Source organism: Rhinichthys klamathensis, unplaced genomic scaffold (genome assembly GCF_029890125.1).
Source record: "Rhinichthys klamathensis goyatoka isolate OS25496 unplaced genomic scaffold, OSU_Roscu_1.1 h1tg000114l_1, whole genome shotgun sequence".
Classification (NCBI taxonomy): domain Eukaryota; kingdom Metazoa; phylum Chordata; class Actinopteri; order Cypriniformes; family Leuciscidae; genus Rhinichthys; species Rhinichthys klamathensis.
In genome coordinates this window covers 1,445,485-1,465,393 of record NW_026606651.1, presented here as the reverse complement: position 1 = coordinate 1,465,393, position 19,909 = coordinate 1,445,485, and the positions used below count along the sequence as shown (strand labels likewise).

At 39.5% G+C, this 19,909-nt stretch overlaps 1 protein-coding gene across 4 annotated transcripts in view; it reads right to left on the bottom strand.

Moving 5' to 3' along the window:
* Window positions 1-19,909, bottom strand: part of ksr2 (kinase suppressor of ras 2) — a 105,181-nt gene that overhangs the window by 69,244 nt on the left and 16,028 nt on the right. For all 4 annotated transcript variants that reach the window (XM_056254746.1, XM_056254747.1, XM_056254749.1 and 1 more), the window contains exon 3: window positions 18,471-18,621. In XM_056254746.1, the coding sequence (XP_056110721.1) occupies window positions 18,471-18,621 (151 nt within the window). The remainder of the gene's footprint in view (window positions 1-18,470; window positions 18,622-19,909) is intronic.

Sequence of the window (19,909 nt, the reverse complement as noted above, 5' to 3'; positions counted from 1 at the left end):
GATGGGTACATGGTGGCCATAAAGGGATAGACATGGTCAGAAACAATGCTCAGGTAGGCCGTGGCATTTAAACGATGCCCAATTGGCACTAAAGGGCCTAAAGTGTGCCAAGAAAACATCCCCCACACCATTACACCACCACCACCAGCCTGCACAGTGGTAACAAGGCATGATGGATCCATGTTCTCATTCTGTTTACGCCAAATTCTGACTCTACCATCTGAATGTCTCAACAGAAATCGAGACTCATCAGACCAGGCAACATTTTTCCAGTCTTCAACTGTCCAATTGTGGTGAGCTCTTGCAAATTGTAGCCTCTTTTTCCTATTTGTAGTGGAGATGAGTGGTACCCGGTGGGGTCTTCTGCTGTTGTAGCCCATCCGCCTCAAGGTTGTGCGTGTTGTGGCTTCACAAATGCTTTGCTGCATACCTCGGTTGTAATGAGTGGTTATTTCAGTCAAAGTTGCTCTTGTATCGGCTTGAATCAGTCGGCCCATTCTCCTCTGACCTCTAGCATCAACAAGGCATTTTCGCCCACAGGACTGCCGCATACTGGATGTTTTTCCCTTTTCACACCATTCTTTGTAAACCCTAGAAATGGTTGTGCGTGAAAATCCCAGTAACTGAGCAGATTGTGAAATATTCAGACCGGCCCGTCTGGCACCAACAACCATGCCACGCTCAAAATTGCTTAAATCACCTTTCTTTCCCATTCTGACATTCAGTTTGGAGTTCAGGAGATTGTCTTGACCAGGACCACACCCCTAAATGCATTGAAGCACCTGCCATGTGATTGGTTGATTAGATAATTGCATTAATGAGAAATTGAACAGGTGTTCCTAATAATCCTTTAGGTCAGTGTAAATACCTTTATAATGCATTATACATAAAGCCATCGAGTAAAGTGTTACCAGATTCTTATTATACATTTTTTTTCTGAAATACATGTCATTTAGAATTGCAGAAGAAATCTTTCGCCCTCACACGAAATTCCAGATCGCATCGATTCCTATAGAAATAACTATTTTATCCATGAAAATTCCCTGAACAACAGACACATGATTTGACTACACCTTTAGGCTTCAATTTTATTCAGTTAAAATCTGTAACTGTGATTTCAACTAAATATAATTTTTTTCTTGAAGTGTGGATTTTTTTGCCTACATTTTATTAATAAAGAATAAAGTCAGAAAATATCACAAGCCGGATTTGAATGCATGCCGCTCACATGGGCGTCACAGATGTCAGGGTAAATGTAGTAATAAATCTTTAGGCCACGTTGCAAAACTATAGCTTCACTAAGTTATGGTTTACAAATAAAACTTTCTGGGGGAAAAAAAAGAGAGAAATGTCAAAAATGGTCAGTTCCGTCAAAGATTGTTAATCAGTAATTGCTTTGAACCCACAATCCACCAACTCCACACACAAACATCATTACAGGAGCTTCCCTCTTGTGGTTTCTACCTGGACCGCGGCTCAGCGGTCACAGTTCACTGTGCACAAATGATTCCAAGGGCTCTTCACAACCCCCCAACCCCCCTACAAGATACGCTCGCTCTAGGGGACACACTCCCACTCTTTGAGCATGATGGGAGATAAGTGTTTGCTACTCCTAAGGAGGGGTCCAGTGGGCACAGCTGAAGGACACTTCTCACAGTCCACCCCATGGCCTGGAAGAAGCTCAAATGAGCATTTTTAATTACAGCAAAGAGATGACAAACAAGCTACTCGAAGTTTCAAAGTTTCAGGCATGGACACCACTTGACCCGCTGGGAGATGTGTGTGAAGTTTGCCGTGTCTAGTTGCGTGCGCGATTTAGAGGTCAATGACCAGCTACTCAGCTGACAAGTGCTAATCCTTTGCATAGCCTCGAAGGATCATTAAACAACATCCTTCTCCTTCTTTCAGTGTGATTTCTAAGGAGTGACAAACAAACAACAATCCTAAACAATTACCCTAAATGTGGAGTTCATTTTAAAAGTGTGACATTGACCAGAAATGACAATATATGGACTTAGAATGAAGTTGAAGACACTGGGCCATATTTACTAAACTTAAAATTAGCATGCAGCCGCAATAAAAAACAAAACAAACAAAAAAACGATCTATTATTATCTACTTACAATGCGCAAATTCAGTGCCATGTCAGGCGCAAAATGGGTTAAGACATGCTTTTTTGGGGTGGTAAATATTAAATAATGGCGCAAATACCAGTAAATTGACTACTGCAAACCTTAGTGAATCACCTTGCATGATTCATTAAAATACTCTCCTCCCATTAATTTTGCGTCTGAAAGGGAAACTCCAACAAAATCATATGCGACATGGTCAGCCAGAAAAATAACTGTGTCCATGCTTTTTAAACAAACTACACCAGGGTCATCACTTGTACACCATGTTTAAAAAGTACTAACCAGATACTAACCGGATATGCTTTCTACTTTATGTTTTGCTTTGTGTATACTACTATGTTTGGGGTCAGTGACAAATTAAAAGATTGAGTGCAACTATAGGCCAAATATATTTAGACTTTTCTGTCAGTATAAGTCAAGTATATAAGTGCAATTTGAAATATATTTCTAAGTCGTACACAAAAAAAAAAGATATTTCTGAGAAGTACATCAAAAGTAGACTGAAAGTATACTTTCTCATTTTTAGTCCAAAAGAAGGGTTAAGTTTAGGGTCCAATTCTCACTATTAACTTTGCCTATTAGCATGCATACTACTAGGATATTGGCTGTTTATTAGTATTTATAAAGCACATAATAATGTCTTATTCTGCATGAGCATATTCTACATCCCTTAATCCTATAATACCTAAACTTAACAACTACCTCACTAATTATTAATAAGCAGTATATAGGAGTCTATTGAGGCAAAAGCCATAGTTAATAGTGAGAATTGGACCATGTGTGACTATACTTCAATAAACTTTTTCGTAAGGGTAGTAACACCCTGAAATGAGTACAAAGATTGTTAAAAAACTGTTTGTTCTCCAAAAAAAAAGCTGTTATATGTATTTTTCTAAACATCCTCTTCTCACCACCCCATGGTAGTTTTGTCTGTCGTCAATTTTCAACCTCAAGATTCACCTCTGTCTTGCTACAGAAAGGTGCGAATGAATCTGTCTGTTGTGCAGTATTGTGGCAAGAGCTATCAATAATTCCTCAGTGTCTCTTCTCCTGAGATGATGAATGTCTTATTAAAGCAAGCAACAATCGTTAAAGATTTAATCCTACATGATTAATATCACTTGAAGACATGCGTTGCCTCGCGGTTAGTGTTAAAAACGTTCTTCCTGATTAAATTCATTGTATTTTTGAGTTACAAATCAACTCCTCTCATCTGTTCTGGGAGTTTGACAAGATATCGCTATGAGGTTGTTAAGGTGTTTTGAGTGGTTGTTAACAAACTGTATTGCTATGCAGTTGCTATGTTATTCTGCATGGTCTTTTACAAAGATATGCAAATCTATAGGATTTTTTTTACTGTTTCATCACCCACCAGGTCTAAATCATTGCTTAAAGTGCTAATAAATCAAGCCGCTCCAGTTGAAATTCCATTGAGGTCTGTAGCACAAACAGTGTGTGAAGAGTCACATGACCAAATTGCTTACTTAGGGTTAAAGGTTGGTTCAAATCCCTAACTATGAGCCTTATACTGTAACACCACTAATGACATATAATGTCCAGACTACAGAACACAAAGATGGAAAGCCAACCAATAATAATCCATCCAGTAAATCCTAATGAAAACATGTCAACATTTTTGAAACAATACATTTGCAGTCACAACCATTGCCTAGCAACAGTGCCTTATGCAACTGCTACAAAAGGACACATGGATTAGCATCTCGATTAGCAATGCCATTATCACAAGTCGAAGAAACTGACATTAATGTCACAAAACAACTCATGAGAGGTGTCAAGACGACTCGTCACCCCCGCGGTTTGCCCATACATTATCATTTTCCAATGCCGTTAATTAGGTTCTGCTCTAATAATAAAGTAATATGACTTTGACTACATTACACGATGACTGTAAATGACTTAGCAGTGATATTTGTGTCAAGACAAGGCTAATTATAAAGGCTCTCAGCCCTCCAGAGTCGACAGAATCCTGACAGACAGGAAATGACACAAGTATCAAATCAAAAAGACATTTGAAAGCTTTTTTTTAAATGACTAAGTCTCTACAACCAAACATGCTTTTAACCAAGAGGAACTGTACTTTTACTATGTTCTTCTTTGTTTTACATGCATATAAAAGGCATTTTATGTGTTACACTTCACAATATCATTCAAAGGTTTGGAGTTATTAAGATTTTTTTTATATTTTTTTTATATTTTAATCAATTTTATTCAGCAAGGATGCATTAAATTGATCAAAGGCGACAGTAAAACATTTATAATCTTACAACAGATTTAAAAATTTGCATCACAGGAATGAATTACATTTTAAAATATATTCAAATAGAAAACAGCTATTTTACATTGTAATAATATTTCAGAATATTTTACTGTGTTTTTGATCAAATAAATACAGTCTCTGTGAATATAAGAGACTTCTTTCAAAAACATTAAAAACTTTGACTGGTATAAAGTAAGCTCTATTGACAGCTTCTTTTCCTACTTCAAAAATTCAGTCACACTTCAGTTTAGGCCCCAAATTTAATTTATTTATAGTTAGTAGTATAAATCTCGCTTATTTATAGTTAGTAAGGTAGTTGTTAAGTTTAGGTATCATAGGATTAAGGGATGTAGAATATGGTCATGCAGAATAAGGCATTAATATGCTTTATAAGTAATAAACAGCTAATAATATGCATGCTAATAAGCAACTAATAGTGAGAATTGGACCCTAAACTAAAGTGTTACCAAAACTTCTAACAGACTGTTACACTGAAATTCTAAATGGAATTTTTCTGGTAATTTGGAACATCCCATTTTAAGTAATTCCTGGACACACATTTTCTTTTGTTTTTATGACATGAGGGACAAATGAAATGATTGCAAACATCGCGGAAAGATGCTGCTGACAGAGCTTAAATTGCATTGAACCTTGGATATTTGTTTAAGTAAAAACATCATGGTTTATATAAATTCTTTTTACCATTTGTACATGTTTCTTTTACCAAAACACTTTTGGGTGAATATATGTGGCAATGACTTCTGAAAAACAGATTGTAAAGCTGTTTGAATGACTGCTTTTGTGGGCAATTAAAAAACATACATTCTAATTACACACTAATATGGATGATAAGCAGCATTTACAAAGAGGAAGCCTGCAGGGGAGGATTGTGGGTAAAACAAGGACACAATTAGAATCCCGAATGCGACTTACCAGCATGCTAACTGACTCAAGATAATACATTTGAACAGAATTACACTCTTTAAGGCATTTATCTTTTGTTACTTTGCTTAATTAACTCTTAAGTGTCTGAGTGTTGCCTCCAGCACTGCCTTCAAATCATACGTGTGGCTGTCAGTTGTATGCAATCTCTCTTCTTCAGTCTAAAAAAAAAAAAAAAAAAAAAAACATATTTAAATGTCCAAGAGATGCTCAAAGTGAATGTATATCTCTACGAGGTTAGAGGCACCTGTGAATAAAGTAGGGTTTTCTAACTCTTGGTATAGATTAAAAACTGCACTGATCATTTATTTAGTGCTTTTGAAAACACACCATATACTCGTCTGGAGCAAATACATACAAGTAAACTAATTTTGTACAATATGGATTTATCTGAGAAATTTTAGGCACTGTATGTTGAATTTTTTTTTTTTACTTTTATAATGTATAAACTGCCTATTCAAAAGTGAATTCGATGAAGACCAGTGAAAGAGAGTTCTGTCCAACAATGGGAGGTCAATAAAATAGCAAGATGAGCAGTATTATACACCTGATCTTTATAAACTGTAGATATATAAATGCTGACATGCTGAACGTGAAACTGGTACACACTATTGAAAGGTCTTGGGAAATGGCTGAGATGTGACTTTCCACTTTAGCTATGGTGTATGTCTTTTAAAAGATAAGACAGAAATCCCTCAAGCCAGAAAAAGTGATTTCTCCCCTGTATATCGAGGGAATGTCACAGCAGCCGACAGATTCTATTCTAGAAAGAGTCACAACCCCCTAAAATTACAGTGTGGATAAATGTTAACTATTTGGGAGAACTTTGCTTTATATATATTTGAATTGAACTGTATTATGTTACAATACAAAACAAAAGATAGATGATTGATTTCCTTGCGCTGCTTTGCTCTGCCTACAAGAACCCTGCTTGACAAAATTACTTTTTCTCTCTCTGGAGAGCAGTAAGGTAATGTGAGGTAAATCACATGGAACACAAAAGAAAAGGTTTAAATGAACATCATGCTTTCTTTCATAAACTGAGACTGGATGGTGACCAGAGCTCCATAATAAAAGTAGCCCATGTACTATATTATATTTAAGTCTTCTGAATCCTTGCATTATGCAGGAACAGACCGACTATACTATACAAGTCTTTATTCACTGATAATCTTGCTCGACATCCCTGGTCACCATTCACTTTCATTGGATGAAAAGAGCAGCTTGGATCACAGAAGAAACAATGTCGCAAGTGGGTTCGGAATGACATGAGAGAGTGAGTAAATGATGACAGAATTCTCATTTTTAGGTGAACTATTCATTTAAATGAATCAGAATCTGAATAAAGACACAGCAGAGATGAGAACAAGGGGGGTATAGTGGCAGACGGAGATGGAGAGCGATAAAGAAAAAGAAATCAAGATGAAGAGAGGTGCGATTTCTAAATTATACCACACACTCTCGTGACAGCTGGAATCCCCCGTATAGTCCTTGTGTGACACCTCTGCTGAACCCTGCGGAGCCCGTGCTGTGTCCTCAACAAGCTACCAGCATCTTAAAAGCATTTCTAAGCCCGTCTTTAAACAAAGCAATCCAGCCTGATCTCACTTTCAACGGTGCAATCGGCGGTTAGCGCTGTGTCTGAACACTATCACAGCGGGAATCCACGTTTGAGAAAATCCAGGCACTCCAGGGCGGCCGCACTACCGCTTCTCAAAGCAAATACAGAGTCAATGGAGGAAAGAAATATCCGATGAGAGGCTATACCACGGAATTGGTAAAGACATTCAATGACAGCAAACTGCATTACATTTTATCACCTTTTTTTTATCAAGATACCAGCACAATTTGAACAGATAGAGAAAAGCCTGTAAACAAACACTCAAAGTTTACTTTTTTAACGCACTATGAGGCTTGTGCAAAGTAGTATGTCTAATATAATTCACCTGCAAAAGAACATGCCAGAATAGTTCTCCTTTGTTTCTATTCTAACATTTACACAACATACTAACAGACTTGAAAAAGCTTTGCTGCCCTCTGTTGGTCAACACGGACATTTTTAAGTTTCCCAGAGTTTCCAGTTTCGTCTGTGATCCTTGATAAATATGAACAAAGAAGCCTGTGAAATTCATTCAAGACATTTTATTTGCATTTATAAACATTGAATGTTTCATTCGGGGAAACCAACTAAAAATGTGGGGGAAATCTCATCATGAAATAAATGTTTTTCTCTAATACACATTGGCCAGGACTAATGGCACCCTTTCGTTTCATACTTTTTACAACCTCCTTTTGCCAAGATAGCAGCTTTTGAGTCCTATAATGCCGGATGAGTTTGGAGATCAGAGACCATTCTTCCATACAGAATCTCTCCAGATCCTAGTTTCATGTTGATACGCTCTCCTCTTCAGTTTTAGGATTCAGGTCAGGGGACTGGAATGGACAAGGCAGAACCAACCACGGCTCATTATAAGATTTCTAGCAGAAGAGGTCAGGTTTTGATTTTGATTTTGGTTGATCTGTTGGTATTTGATAGAATCCATGATACCTGTATCTGAACAATAAATCCAGGACCTCCGGCAGAAAAATAGGCCCACAACATTAAAGATCCTGCAGTATATTTATTCGTACACATGGGGTACTTTTTATTCCCATCTGCACCAAACCCATCTGGTGGGTTTGCTGCCAAAAAGCTCTTTTTTTAGTTTAATCTGAACACAGAATCCAGTCCCTTTTGAAGTTCCAGTCGAGTCTGACAACTGAATATGCTGGAGTTTGTTTTTGGAGGAGAACAGAGGATTTTTCTTGAAACCCTCCCAAACAACATGTGGTTATAGGTGCTGTTTGATTTTTTTTTTTTTCAGAAGGTTTTCTAAACCAAGGACTTCTGCAATTCTCCATCTGTGATCCTTGGAGAGTCTTTGGCCACTCAAACTTTCCTCCTCACCGTGCTTTAAAGGTGAACTAAGTAACTTTTTTACCTTAACCGAACAGCTTTGGAGTCATTGTAATGTTTATATTACTGATTTCGTGTTGAATGGTGGTCGTCTCGGACCCCCCTGGTGCCTGTGAGCCACAAAACCACCCTTGCGACTTTGGGCCGGCGAGCCGCCGGCCTCAGTGTTAGGAAGTATCGTGTGATATCAGGTCTTGCGAGGTAACGAATTGCTTTACGGCAAAAAACAGATCTGATAAAATGAGCATCAAACAGAAATAACCCGGCGGCATATACATGTGGTGTTGGGCGCGCGCAGCTCTTAAAGGGGCCATACCTTATTTCCACTCGTTACAGCGTCCATCCTACTGAACAGGTACCGGTGTACAGGGGGAGGGGATCCAGCCTTGAGTGCGAGCCATCTCTGCGTGAGTGCTATTCACGACAGTACAAGTACTCCACAGCCACTCTAGGGGTCGCTGTTTGACAAAAACGGAATTCCTACTTAGTGCTGCTTTAAGACAATATAGACACACGTCCACTTTTAAGCAGATTATATAGTCGATTGGAACTTCATAATTATTGCCCTGATGGTCAAAATGGGAATTTTCAATGCTTTAGCTATTTTCTTACAGCCACTTTTTATTTTGTGAAGCTCAGAAAACTTTTGCTTTACATCAGAACTATATTCTTTGGTTGAACTCATTGTGATGGATGATTAAGGGGAATTTGGCCTTTGTGTTTACTCATATTCATACTCCAATAAAACAAGAAGTCATGGCTGGAGAATATCATTGTGTGCAAAAAAAAAAAAAAAAAAAAGGAAATATGATAGGGAATATACTTCAGAAATATTTTACTTATAAGAATTTCTAGGTGTACCAATAATTGTGACCAACGTGTTTTGGAGAAAAAAAAAATGATTTCATAATTTGATTTCCCTCCCATTGTATAATTAAAGTATAATTATGTATACATAATCAGTCCATCACATTCTCTCAGTGATGGACTGAATCATTAATTTTACTCCAACGAAATGTTAGATTTTTATTTTATTTATTTTTTACTAAAAGATCAAAAGGATAAACAATGCAGATTTATTTTCACAACCTTCTTTGATCATATTTACCAAGGGTGCCAATAATTCTGACCACAACTGTATGTGTATATTATGTGCAAGATGTGGTTTTATAGTGATTTAGCATCAGTTATCAAGCTCTTCTAACTTCACACACTGGTGACATCTTAAACTTTACTGAGAATAGAACATCTGCAGCAGGGACACTTCCTTCAATCAAATCCGTTTCAGGTGAGAGCAGGAACAATCATCTCCAGCTGTGGAGGCAGAGGACAGATCTTTCCGTTCATTTACAGTTTTTTCTGAATGCTTAAGCGCTAATCGTGATTCTTGTAGCACAATTTCTAAAACTATTAATACGTGTAGCAAAACCACTCACTGAGTTTGCAAAACTAAAAGCACAAACACTGCTTTGCACTTAGTTTGCAATTTTGTAACACACACTTTGCAAAACTGTAGGCACAATTCACTGCACAACACTCTTTTTGCAGAACTTTAAACACAACTCACTGCTTACACTCAATTACCAAATTTCCAACACACTCCTAGCAAAATTACACACATGTATGGCTATCATTAACACTATTTTGCCAACTGTCTGGCACACTTTCACATGTGAAAACTGTTTTAGATAATTAGTTCACTTTGCAATCAGCCTAAGCACTATAAATAAGCCACAGGTAAGCTGTCTGTGTGGAGTACAATGGAAGGAGCAGTAAGAGTGAGAAGAGTGAGAATCAGAGGAGGCAGAGGAGGCCGAGGAAGAGGACGTGGAGGTGAAGAAGTTGGAGGAAGAGGACGTGAAGGTGAAGAAGTTGGAGGAAGAAGACGTGGAGGTGAAGAAGTTGGAGGTGAAGAAGTTGGAGGAAGAGGACAAGGAGGAGCAAGAAGAGGACGAGGAAGAGGACGTGGAGGTGAAGAAGTTGGAGGAAGAGGACGTGGAGGTGAAGAAGTTGGAGGTGAAGAAGTTGGAGGAAGAGGACGTGGAAGTGAAGAAGTTGGAGGAAGAGGACGTGGAGGTGAAGAAGTTGGAGGAAGAGGACAAGGAGGAGCAAGAAGAGGACGAGGAGGGGAAAGAGGAAGGATTAGAAGAGTAAGAAATAGAATAACTGATGACATCAGAGCTACAATAGTGGACCATGTCATCAACCATGGGATGACCCTGAGGGAAGCTGGCCAACGGGTTCAGCCTAATTTGAGCCGCTACACTGTGGCAAGCATCATTAGGACATTTCGAAATGAGAATCGGTAAGTACTTTGTAGCACTGCCATACTCTAATGAGAAACACAACAGTACCATACATGCAAAAATACTGAAATTGTTACTTTACAGAATTGCTAGACGTCCAGATGCTGGGGGCAGAGGAAGAATGTTCACTCCAGAGCAAGAGACCCATATAGTGAACATGGTGATTGCCAATAATGCAATAAGACTGCGCGAAATACAGCAGCGCATAATTGATAATGACACCATCTTTCAAAATATACACAGTGTAAGCATTTCTGCACTAAGTCGTGTACTTGCGCGCCACAGAATAAGAATGAAGCAAATTTACAGAGTTCCTTTCGAGAGAAACACAGAACGTGTAAAGCAACTGCGATATGACTATGTGCAGGTAAGCTATAGTGTCATTGGTTCTGAATTTGGAAGTGCATACTGTAGTGCTGTGCATGGGCCTGATGTGTTGCATTTGTTTTGTCTTGTCCAGAGAGTGATGGAACTAGAAGCAGATGCCATGGGACATGAGCTACTTTTTGTAGATGAGGCCGGTTTTAACCTCAGTAAAACCAGGAGACGTGGCAGGAACGTTATTGGACACCGTGCCATCATCAACAATGTCCCAGGACAACGTGGTGGTAACATAACCATGTGTGCAGCTATAAGCCAAAATGGTGTTGTTCACCATCATGCAACCATAGGCCCATACAACACTGCACACATTATTGCATTCCTGGACACCTTACATGACATGCTCACTGTTCAGAGACCAGAGCATACCCGATATGTCATCATATGGGACAATGTTAGTTTCCATAGGGCTGCCTTGGTCCGCAACTGGTTTACAGACCACCCATTCTTCATGGCACTCAACCTCCCTCCATACTCTCCATTCTTAAATCCCATCGAGGAGTTCTTCTCTGCCTGGCGCTGGAAAGTGTACGACCGTCATCCTCATCAACAGGTAGCCCTTTTACAGGCAATGGAGGAGGCATGTGGAGATATTGACCAGGCATCATGTCAGGCCTGGATACGGCATTCAAGGAGATATTTTCCCCAGTGCCTTGGACTGGAGGATATCGCATGCGATGTGGACGAAATTTTGTGGCCGGACCCAGAAAGACGACATGATGAAGGCTGATTTTTTTTTTTTTTTGTGAAATTACTATTTTGTGTTCTGACTTTGTCTTGGTTTTGAAGAGTGTGAATAAACACCAATACTTGAAGTTTGGATCCTTGTATGTTTACATGACACTATGACAAAAGTATGACCTCATATTGACATCTGTACACAGAGAAAGCAAAAGCCAGATGTGTTTTGTATTCATACCATCAGTGTGTAGTTGGCACATTGTGTGCTTAGTAGATGATGGCTTGTGTTTGCTGTTTGATACGAAAACACCATTTTTACGAAGGTGTGAAGAGTTAATCTAGCTGTGTTCGCTTTTGCAAGAGAACTACAATGTTTTGATAATTGGGTGAAAGGTTTTCTTATTTGTGTGTAGAGTTTTGCAAAAATAGCCAATAGTTACAAAAAATGTGCTTAAGCAATCAGAAAAAACTGTAAAGTGTGAGGTTACCTAACACCATTATCAAACTGTGCTGTATTTCAGAGAGCATAGTAATACAATGCTGCCCTCCAGTGGTAGAAACACACACACAACGAACAAGCTCTGAGGCAGCATACACAGCCCTGAAGCTCACTGCAATGAAAACATCTGGAGAAAAGCCTCATTTTATTTCAAGCATAAAATATACTGCTGAAAATTAGATATTTGGATGCATAAATGTTTAATTTGTGTTACTATGGCTAATGGTTTTTAAAATATGTGCTTCTATAGGGTTACAAATGATTACATTTGTAAAACATTTCTGTGCATATTTTTTATCAATAGTAGTAGTAGTACTATAACTATATTACAGTTTTTTTCAATCGCTAACAAGCGCTTACCCATACTTCAGATACTTTTTCTAAACTCTTAACACAGACTCACACCTACAAAACACAATTGGCCAAATGGTTAATTTTCTTCTCAAAAACACATTTTGTTAAATATATACTAACTCTTCATTTCAAAATAGAACACATCTTTCTCTGCACACACTAACTATACCAAAACACTGGAAATCTGACTCAAAATGAAATTATTCTGTCAAAGAATAACACTTGTTTTCACTTCACACGGAACATGCAGTCAATCAAAGTACACCAGGTTTCAAAATACTGGCTATTGTTGACATTACAAAAACTGCATATACTTTTATGTTTCAGTTTTACAGGTATTTGCATGCAAAACATGCAATCCAACCTTTTTACACTAAATTTCTTGGTTGGGAACTGTATGTCCACATGTACAGTAATGTTCACATTCAAAAGCATTCTAGTAAAAAGCAAATCAGTTTTTTTCCCTTTACTGTTTACAACAGGAGGTACAGTAGAAACACGGTATGATAGAACAGAAAAAGTTGTACAGTATTGCTTACAAAAAAAAGCACAAAATTACTGTATCTAATCTCTGCGATCTTCAGGGTTAGGCCACATGTTTTCATCAAATATTGCACTCCTGCACCTCTCACTGCACCTCTCACTGCACCTCTCACTGCACCTCTCACTGCACCTCTCACTGCATCTCTCACTGCACCTCTCACTGCTCCTGCATCTCTCACTGCACCTCTCACTGCTCCTGCACCTCTCACTGCTCCTGCACCTCTCACTGCACCTCTCACTGCACCTCTCACTGCTCCTGCATCTCTCACTGCTCCTGCACCTCTCACTGCACCTCTCACTGCACCTCTCACTGCTCCTGCACCTCTCACTGCACCTCTCACTGCACCTCTCACTGCTCCTGCACCTCTCACTGCACCTCTCACTGCTCCTGCACCTCTCACTGCACCTCTCACTGCTCCTGCACCTCTCACTGCTCCTGCACCTCTCACTGCACCTCTCACTGCTCCTGCACCTCTCACTGCTCCTGCATCTCTCACTGCACCTCTCACTGCACCTCTCACTGCTCCTGCACCTCTCACTGCACCTCTCACTGCACCTCTCACTGCTCCTGCACCTCTCACTGCACCTCTCACTGCACCTCTCACTGCTCCTGCACCTCTCACTGCACCTCTCACTGCTCCTGCACCTCTCACTGCACCTCTCACTGCACCTCTCACTGCTCCTGCACCTCTCACTGCACCTCTCACTGCTCCTGCACCTCTCACTGCACCTCTCACTGCACCTCTCACTGCACCTCTCACTGCTCCTGCATCTCTCACTGCATCTCTCACTGCATCTCTCACTGCTCCTGCACCTCTCACTGCACCTCTCACTGCACCTCTCACTGCACCTCTCACTGCTCCTGCACCTCTCACTGCACCTCTCACTGCACCTCTCACTGCATCTCTCACTGCACCTCTCACTGCTCCTGCACCTCTCACTGCACCTCTCACTGCATCTCTCACTGCACCTCTCACTGCTCCTGCACCTCTCACTGCACCTCTCACTTCTCCTGCACCTCTCACTGCACCTCTCACTGCACCTCTCACTGCACCTCTCACTGCATCTCTCACTGCTCCTGCACCTCTCACTGCACCTCTCACTGCATCTCTCACTGCACCTCTCACTGCTCCTGCACCTCTCACTGCATCTCTCACTGCATCTCTCACTGCACCTCTCACTGCATCTCTCACTGCATCTCTCACTGCATCTGCATCTCTCACTGCTCCTGCATCTCTCACTGCACCTCTCACTGCTCCTGCACCTCTCACTGCATCTCTCACTGCTCCTGCACCTCTCACTGCACCTCTCACTGCATCTCTCACTGCATCTCTCACTGCTCCTGCATCTCTCACTGCACCTCTCACTGCATCTCTCACTGCTCCTGCACCTCTCACTGCATCTCTCACTGCATCTCTCACTGCTCCTGCACCTCTCACTGCACCTCTCACTGCATCTCTCACTGCACCTCTCACTGCTCCTGCACCTCTCACTGCACCTCTCACTGCATCTCTCACTGCACTTCTCACTGCTCCTGCACCTCTCACTGCACCTCTCACTGCATCTCTCACTGCATCTCTCACTGCTCCTCCATCTCTCACTGCATCTCTCACTGCATCTCTCACTGCTCCTGCATCTCTCACTGCACCTCTCACTGCTCCTGCACCTCTCACTGCATCTCTCACTGCATCTCTCACTGCTCCTGCACCTCTCACTGCATCTCTCACTGCTCCTGCACCTCTCACTGCACCTCTCACTGCACCTCTCACTGCACCTCTCACTGCATCTCTCACTGCTCCTGCACCTCTCACTGCATCTCTCACTGCATCTCTCACTGCTCCTGCTCTTCTCCCTGGGCCCCTTGCTCTTACTCTTCCTCGTCCAGACATTACACTGTTTGTCTTTTTCTGTTTCTGTTTCCTAAAACATCACTCCTCAAAGTCCTAATTTTACTGTATAAGTGTCAATGTAATAGAAAAAATTGGGTAATTTTGGGTTGGCCCAATTTACCCAACATAAATCAGCTGTGTGTCAATTATTCAATTGTTTGTTTATTTTTTTGCTGAGATATATTGTTTTTGAACTGATACCATTGCAGGAGCAGAGGTTTTTATACTGTATCTAAGGTTTGGAATATTGTTTTTGCTATTGTGGGATTGTGTGTGTTAACATTCGCAAATACTACAAAAACAATCCATAATTTTGTTGGGAGGTATATCTTGTCTGTTAAGAAAATGTAAGCATTGTGGAAATGTGTTCACTGACTGCATATTGTGTGAAAACGACATGAAATGTGTGAATGGTATGGCCACAATAGACCAATGCTGTGCTAATTGTGTTTAGAGTTTTGAAAATGTGACTACTGGTTGGACAAACGCTTGTTAGCGACTGAAAAAAACTGTAACTAATTTTTCGGTTCGGTTCGCAACTTAGCGAGTTTGTTGCGAGTTTGCACTAAGGGCTCAGCCCACTGCTCACCCCTCCCTTCCGAAGAAGCTACGGTGGCTAAAACGGGACAAACATATTGTCGTCTGGAGACAGCAGAGAATAGCCAGAGTAGGCCAAGAGTGTGTAACATTGTCACTGTTTCTGTACCACAGTCCATTATAAACCACATCATGGATAAAGTTTACAAAGCCATAGTCAGGTGAGGATCAAGGGTCTTAATATATAATATAACAATAGTAATCAGCTGATTGTCTCACAAACGTAACCAGCACATTTCTCCCCACATAGCAAACCCATAATACAGCAAGGGAGAAGAACCACATGAAACTATGCAACTATATATGTTTTCTAACAGGGTAGTAAAAGTTTAGCTGGCTAAATATGAGCTGTTACTGTGGCTGAGCTGGTTAAAGCGTAAAGCCTTGTTTAAACTCGACGCGTCCGCATGAGCCCAAAGGTGTGCGCGTGGCAAAAATGACGTGATTGTAACAGCGCGCGCGCCTCCGCATCCCCTAGACACCATTTACTACACACAATAGGCTTTTTTCTCTGATTTTGAAAACTCTTCGCGATCGACTTAAAAATGCTTCCAAGATCGCCTTGTCGACCGCGATCGACGGGTTAGTGATCCCTGTAACGTTACTGTTTTACGGTCAATGACAAGAGTACTAATCAGCTGTCTCACGAACGTAACCAGCACATTTATCCCCACATAGCAAAGCCATAACACAGCGAGGGAGAAGAACTAAGTTACATGAAACAGTCCAACTACATATTTTACACCACTGACAAGGGAAAAGTCACTACTTACGGTGTTTATGGCTAGCTTCTTCTAGCTTCCTGCGGCTTCTCTTTCAAGGTAGTGACGAAACGCGCTCTGTAGCGCTGTTTGTTCGCGTTCGGCTATGGTAGAAACATGACGTCACAATATGTCGACCTTCATAGAAGGGGGTGCCCGCGGTTATGTAGATATAAATGTCTCATTCTAAGGTAATAAAAAGATTACGGTTTATTAAGTAAGTTCTTTATACACCTTTGAAAACATAGTTATGGATGTCATATTGCATTTCTGTTAATATATACTCAAAATTATTACACATTGCACCTTTAACAAAAACGTATCTAATCAGACAACAGTCAAGATGATCTGATAAAGTTCAAACTGAGCATCAGAATAGAGAAGAAAGGTGATTTACATGACTTTGAACGTGGCATGGTTGTTGGTGCAAGACGGGCTGGTCTGAGTATTTCAGAAACGGCTGATCTATTCTACTGAGATTTTCATGCACAACCATCTTTAAGGTTTACATAGTCCGGAAAAGAGAAAATATCCAGTGAGCGGCAGTTCTGAGAGTGAAAATGCCTTGTTGATGCCAGAGGTCAGAGGAAGAATGGCCAGACTGGTTCAGCTGATAGAAAAGCAACAGTAACTCAAATAACCACTCGTTACAACTGAGATCTGCAGAAAAGCCTTAAAGCCGACGGGCTACATCAGCAGAAGACACACCAGTGCCACTCCTGTCAGCTAAAAACAAGACACTGAGGCTACACAATTCACATGGTCTCACAGAAACTGGACAATAGACGATTGGAAAAACGTTGCCTGGTCTGATGAGTCTGGATTTCTGCTGCAACATTCAGATGTTCGGGTCATAATTTGGTGTAAACAACATGAAAGCATGGATCCATCCTGTCTTGTATCAACGGTTCAGGCTGCTGGTTGTGTAATGGTGTGGGGGATATTTTCTTAGCACTCTTAGTACCAACTGAGCATCGTTTAAACACCACAGCCTGAGCATTGTTGCTGGTCAAGTCCATCCCTTTATGACCGCAGTGAACCCATCCTCTGATGGATACTTCCAGCAGGATAATGCACCATGTCACAAAGCTCAAATCATCTCAAACTGGTTTCTTGAACATGACAATAAGTTCGCTAAACTCAAATGTCCTCCACAGTCACCAGATCTCAATCCAGTAGAGCACCTTTGGGATGTGGTGAACCGGGAGATCGCATCATGGATGTGCAGCTGATAAATCTGCATCAACTGTGTGATGCTATCATGACAATATGAACCATAATCTCTGAGGAATGTTTCCAGCTCCTTGTTGAATCTTTGCCATGAAGAATTAAGGCAGTTCTGAAGGCAAAAGGGGGTCAAACCCAGTACTAGCAAGGTGTAGCTAATAAAGTGGCCGGTGAGAGTATATTAACTTTATTACAGCGGAATATTTTATTTGTATGCTGTAATGATGCTGACAATTCAGCTTTGATCACAGGAAAAAATGACATTTGAAAATATATATTCAAATAGAAAACTTTTGAATTGTAAAAATATTTCATAATATTACTGTTTTTACTATATTTTTGGTCAAATAAATGCAGCCTTGATGAGCATAAGGGACTTTCTTTACCAAATATATTAAAAAGTCCCCAAGCACAAAGCTCCCTCCCCAGTCCATCCCGCCTGTATATAATAAACTAAAATGCTAAAGAAAAAACTTGCATGCATTATATTAAGTAAAACCAGATGCATTATATGACACTGAGTTATATAAAGATATGTTTACACCCCAGTCCACAATAATGAAACTCAGCATTGTGTTGCCCTCTACTGGACGTTCTCAGGTAGAGCTTTTCTCTCACACTGTGAACAAAACTATGAATCCCCCCTTCTAATGATTTATTCCAGTAATTCTCTACAATGTGCTTTAATACTTTTCTGTTCTTTTTGCCATAAAGTGTAAGCTGATGAAAGATAGATAGATAGATAGATAGATAGATAGATAGATAGATAGATAGATAGATAGATAGATAGATAGATAGATAGATAGATAGATAGATAGATAGATAGATAGATAGATAGATAGATAGATAGATAGATAGATAGATAGATAGATGTGTTACATTATGTTATATTACCACGTTTTTTGCTGCATCCTGTGAACTCACCGGATTTGTGGGCTGATCGTAGACATGTGAGCGAGGCATTGAGCCGAGCACATTCTTCATCACTCGCTCCAAACTTCAGCAGTGCCTCACACACCTGCTCATCCGACATCTCCAAAAGAGCCTCGAGAGTCAGCTCACCGGGGGAGATCTCCTACAGCAAAGACACGTACACACAACTGATCAGTGATGGAGACATGCCAGTTGACCTAGCAAGAAAAGCCACGTGGATTTAGAAAACAACTTCCAAAAAATAGTATTTGTTTAAAATACTACACTACTATTCAAAAGTTCAGGGTCAGTATGTTTTTTTAAAAGTTAAAAAAACATAATTTATACTTTATACTTTATTTAATTAACGTATAAAGTATAAATTAATACTTTTATTCAGTGTGGATGCATTAAATTGATCAAAAGTGACAGTAAAGACTTTCACATTGTTATAAAAAAATTCTATTTTAAATAAATGCTGTTCTTTCGAACTTTCTAATCATCAAAGTATCCTGAAAAAAATCATCAGGGTTTCCACAAAAATATTAAGCAGCAAAACTGTTGCCAATATGAATAATAATAAAAATTCTTGAGCAGCAAATCATCGTATTAGAATGATTTCTGAAGGATCGTGTGACACTGAAGACTGGAGGAATGAAGCTGAAAATTCAGTTTTGATCACAGGAATAAATTACATTTTAAACTATATTAAAATGGGAAACCGTTATTTTAAATTGTAATAATATTTCAACATATTACTGTTTTTACTGTATTTTTTATATTAAATAAATTCAGCCTTAGCATTAGAGACTTTGAAAATATGTAATAGTATAACAATAAAAAATATGGGAAAATCAAAGAGAAATTGCAGAAGAAATATACAGAGGGCATTTATGGAAAGAAAAAACATGTCCATGTAAAAAAAAAAATAATAATAAATGAGTCGTTTAAAAAATATATGAAGTATGATAAAATTATCTTTTGTAAAACTTCATACAGTACTGTTTTTATACAAGTATGGCTTGATCTGAACAAGGAAATTATTTGAAATAATACCTCTTTTTGAGTAAATTAATAATGAAATTAATTGAAAGGGTTTATAAAACTCATGACATCAATTACTAATGCTGTTATCAACAGTAAATTATAATAAACTTATAACCTTGGAGCAACCTGAGGTTAAGTGCTTTCCTTACAGGTTAAACCCTTGACATACATTAAAATTCAGATATTAAACACTCAACTTCAGCATCTTGAATACACTTTTTTTTTTCTTGGGAGATGTGTAAAATAAATATGACATCAGTTTAGCTTTTAATTCATACAAATTTACTCTTCTCATGGCCTTGGTTCCGGAAGTATTTTTCCCCATTCACTTTTTCCATTGGGATCTTTAAAAGTCTGTTTAAGAGTTATAACCCATAAACCAAACCAACCAGGAAAGAACTATA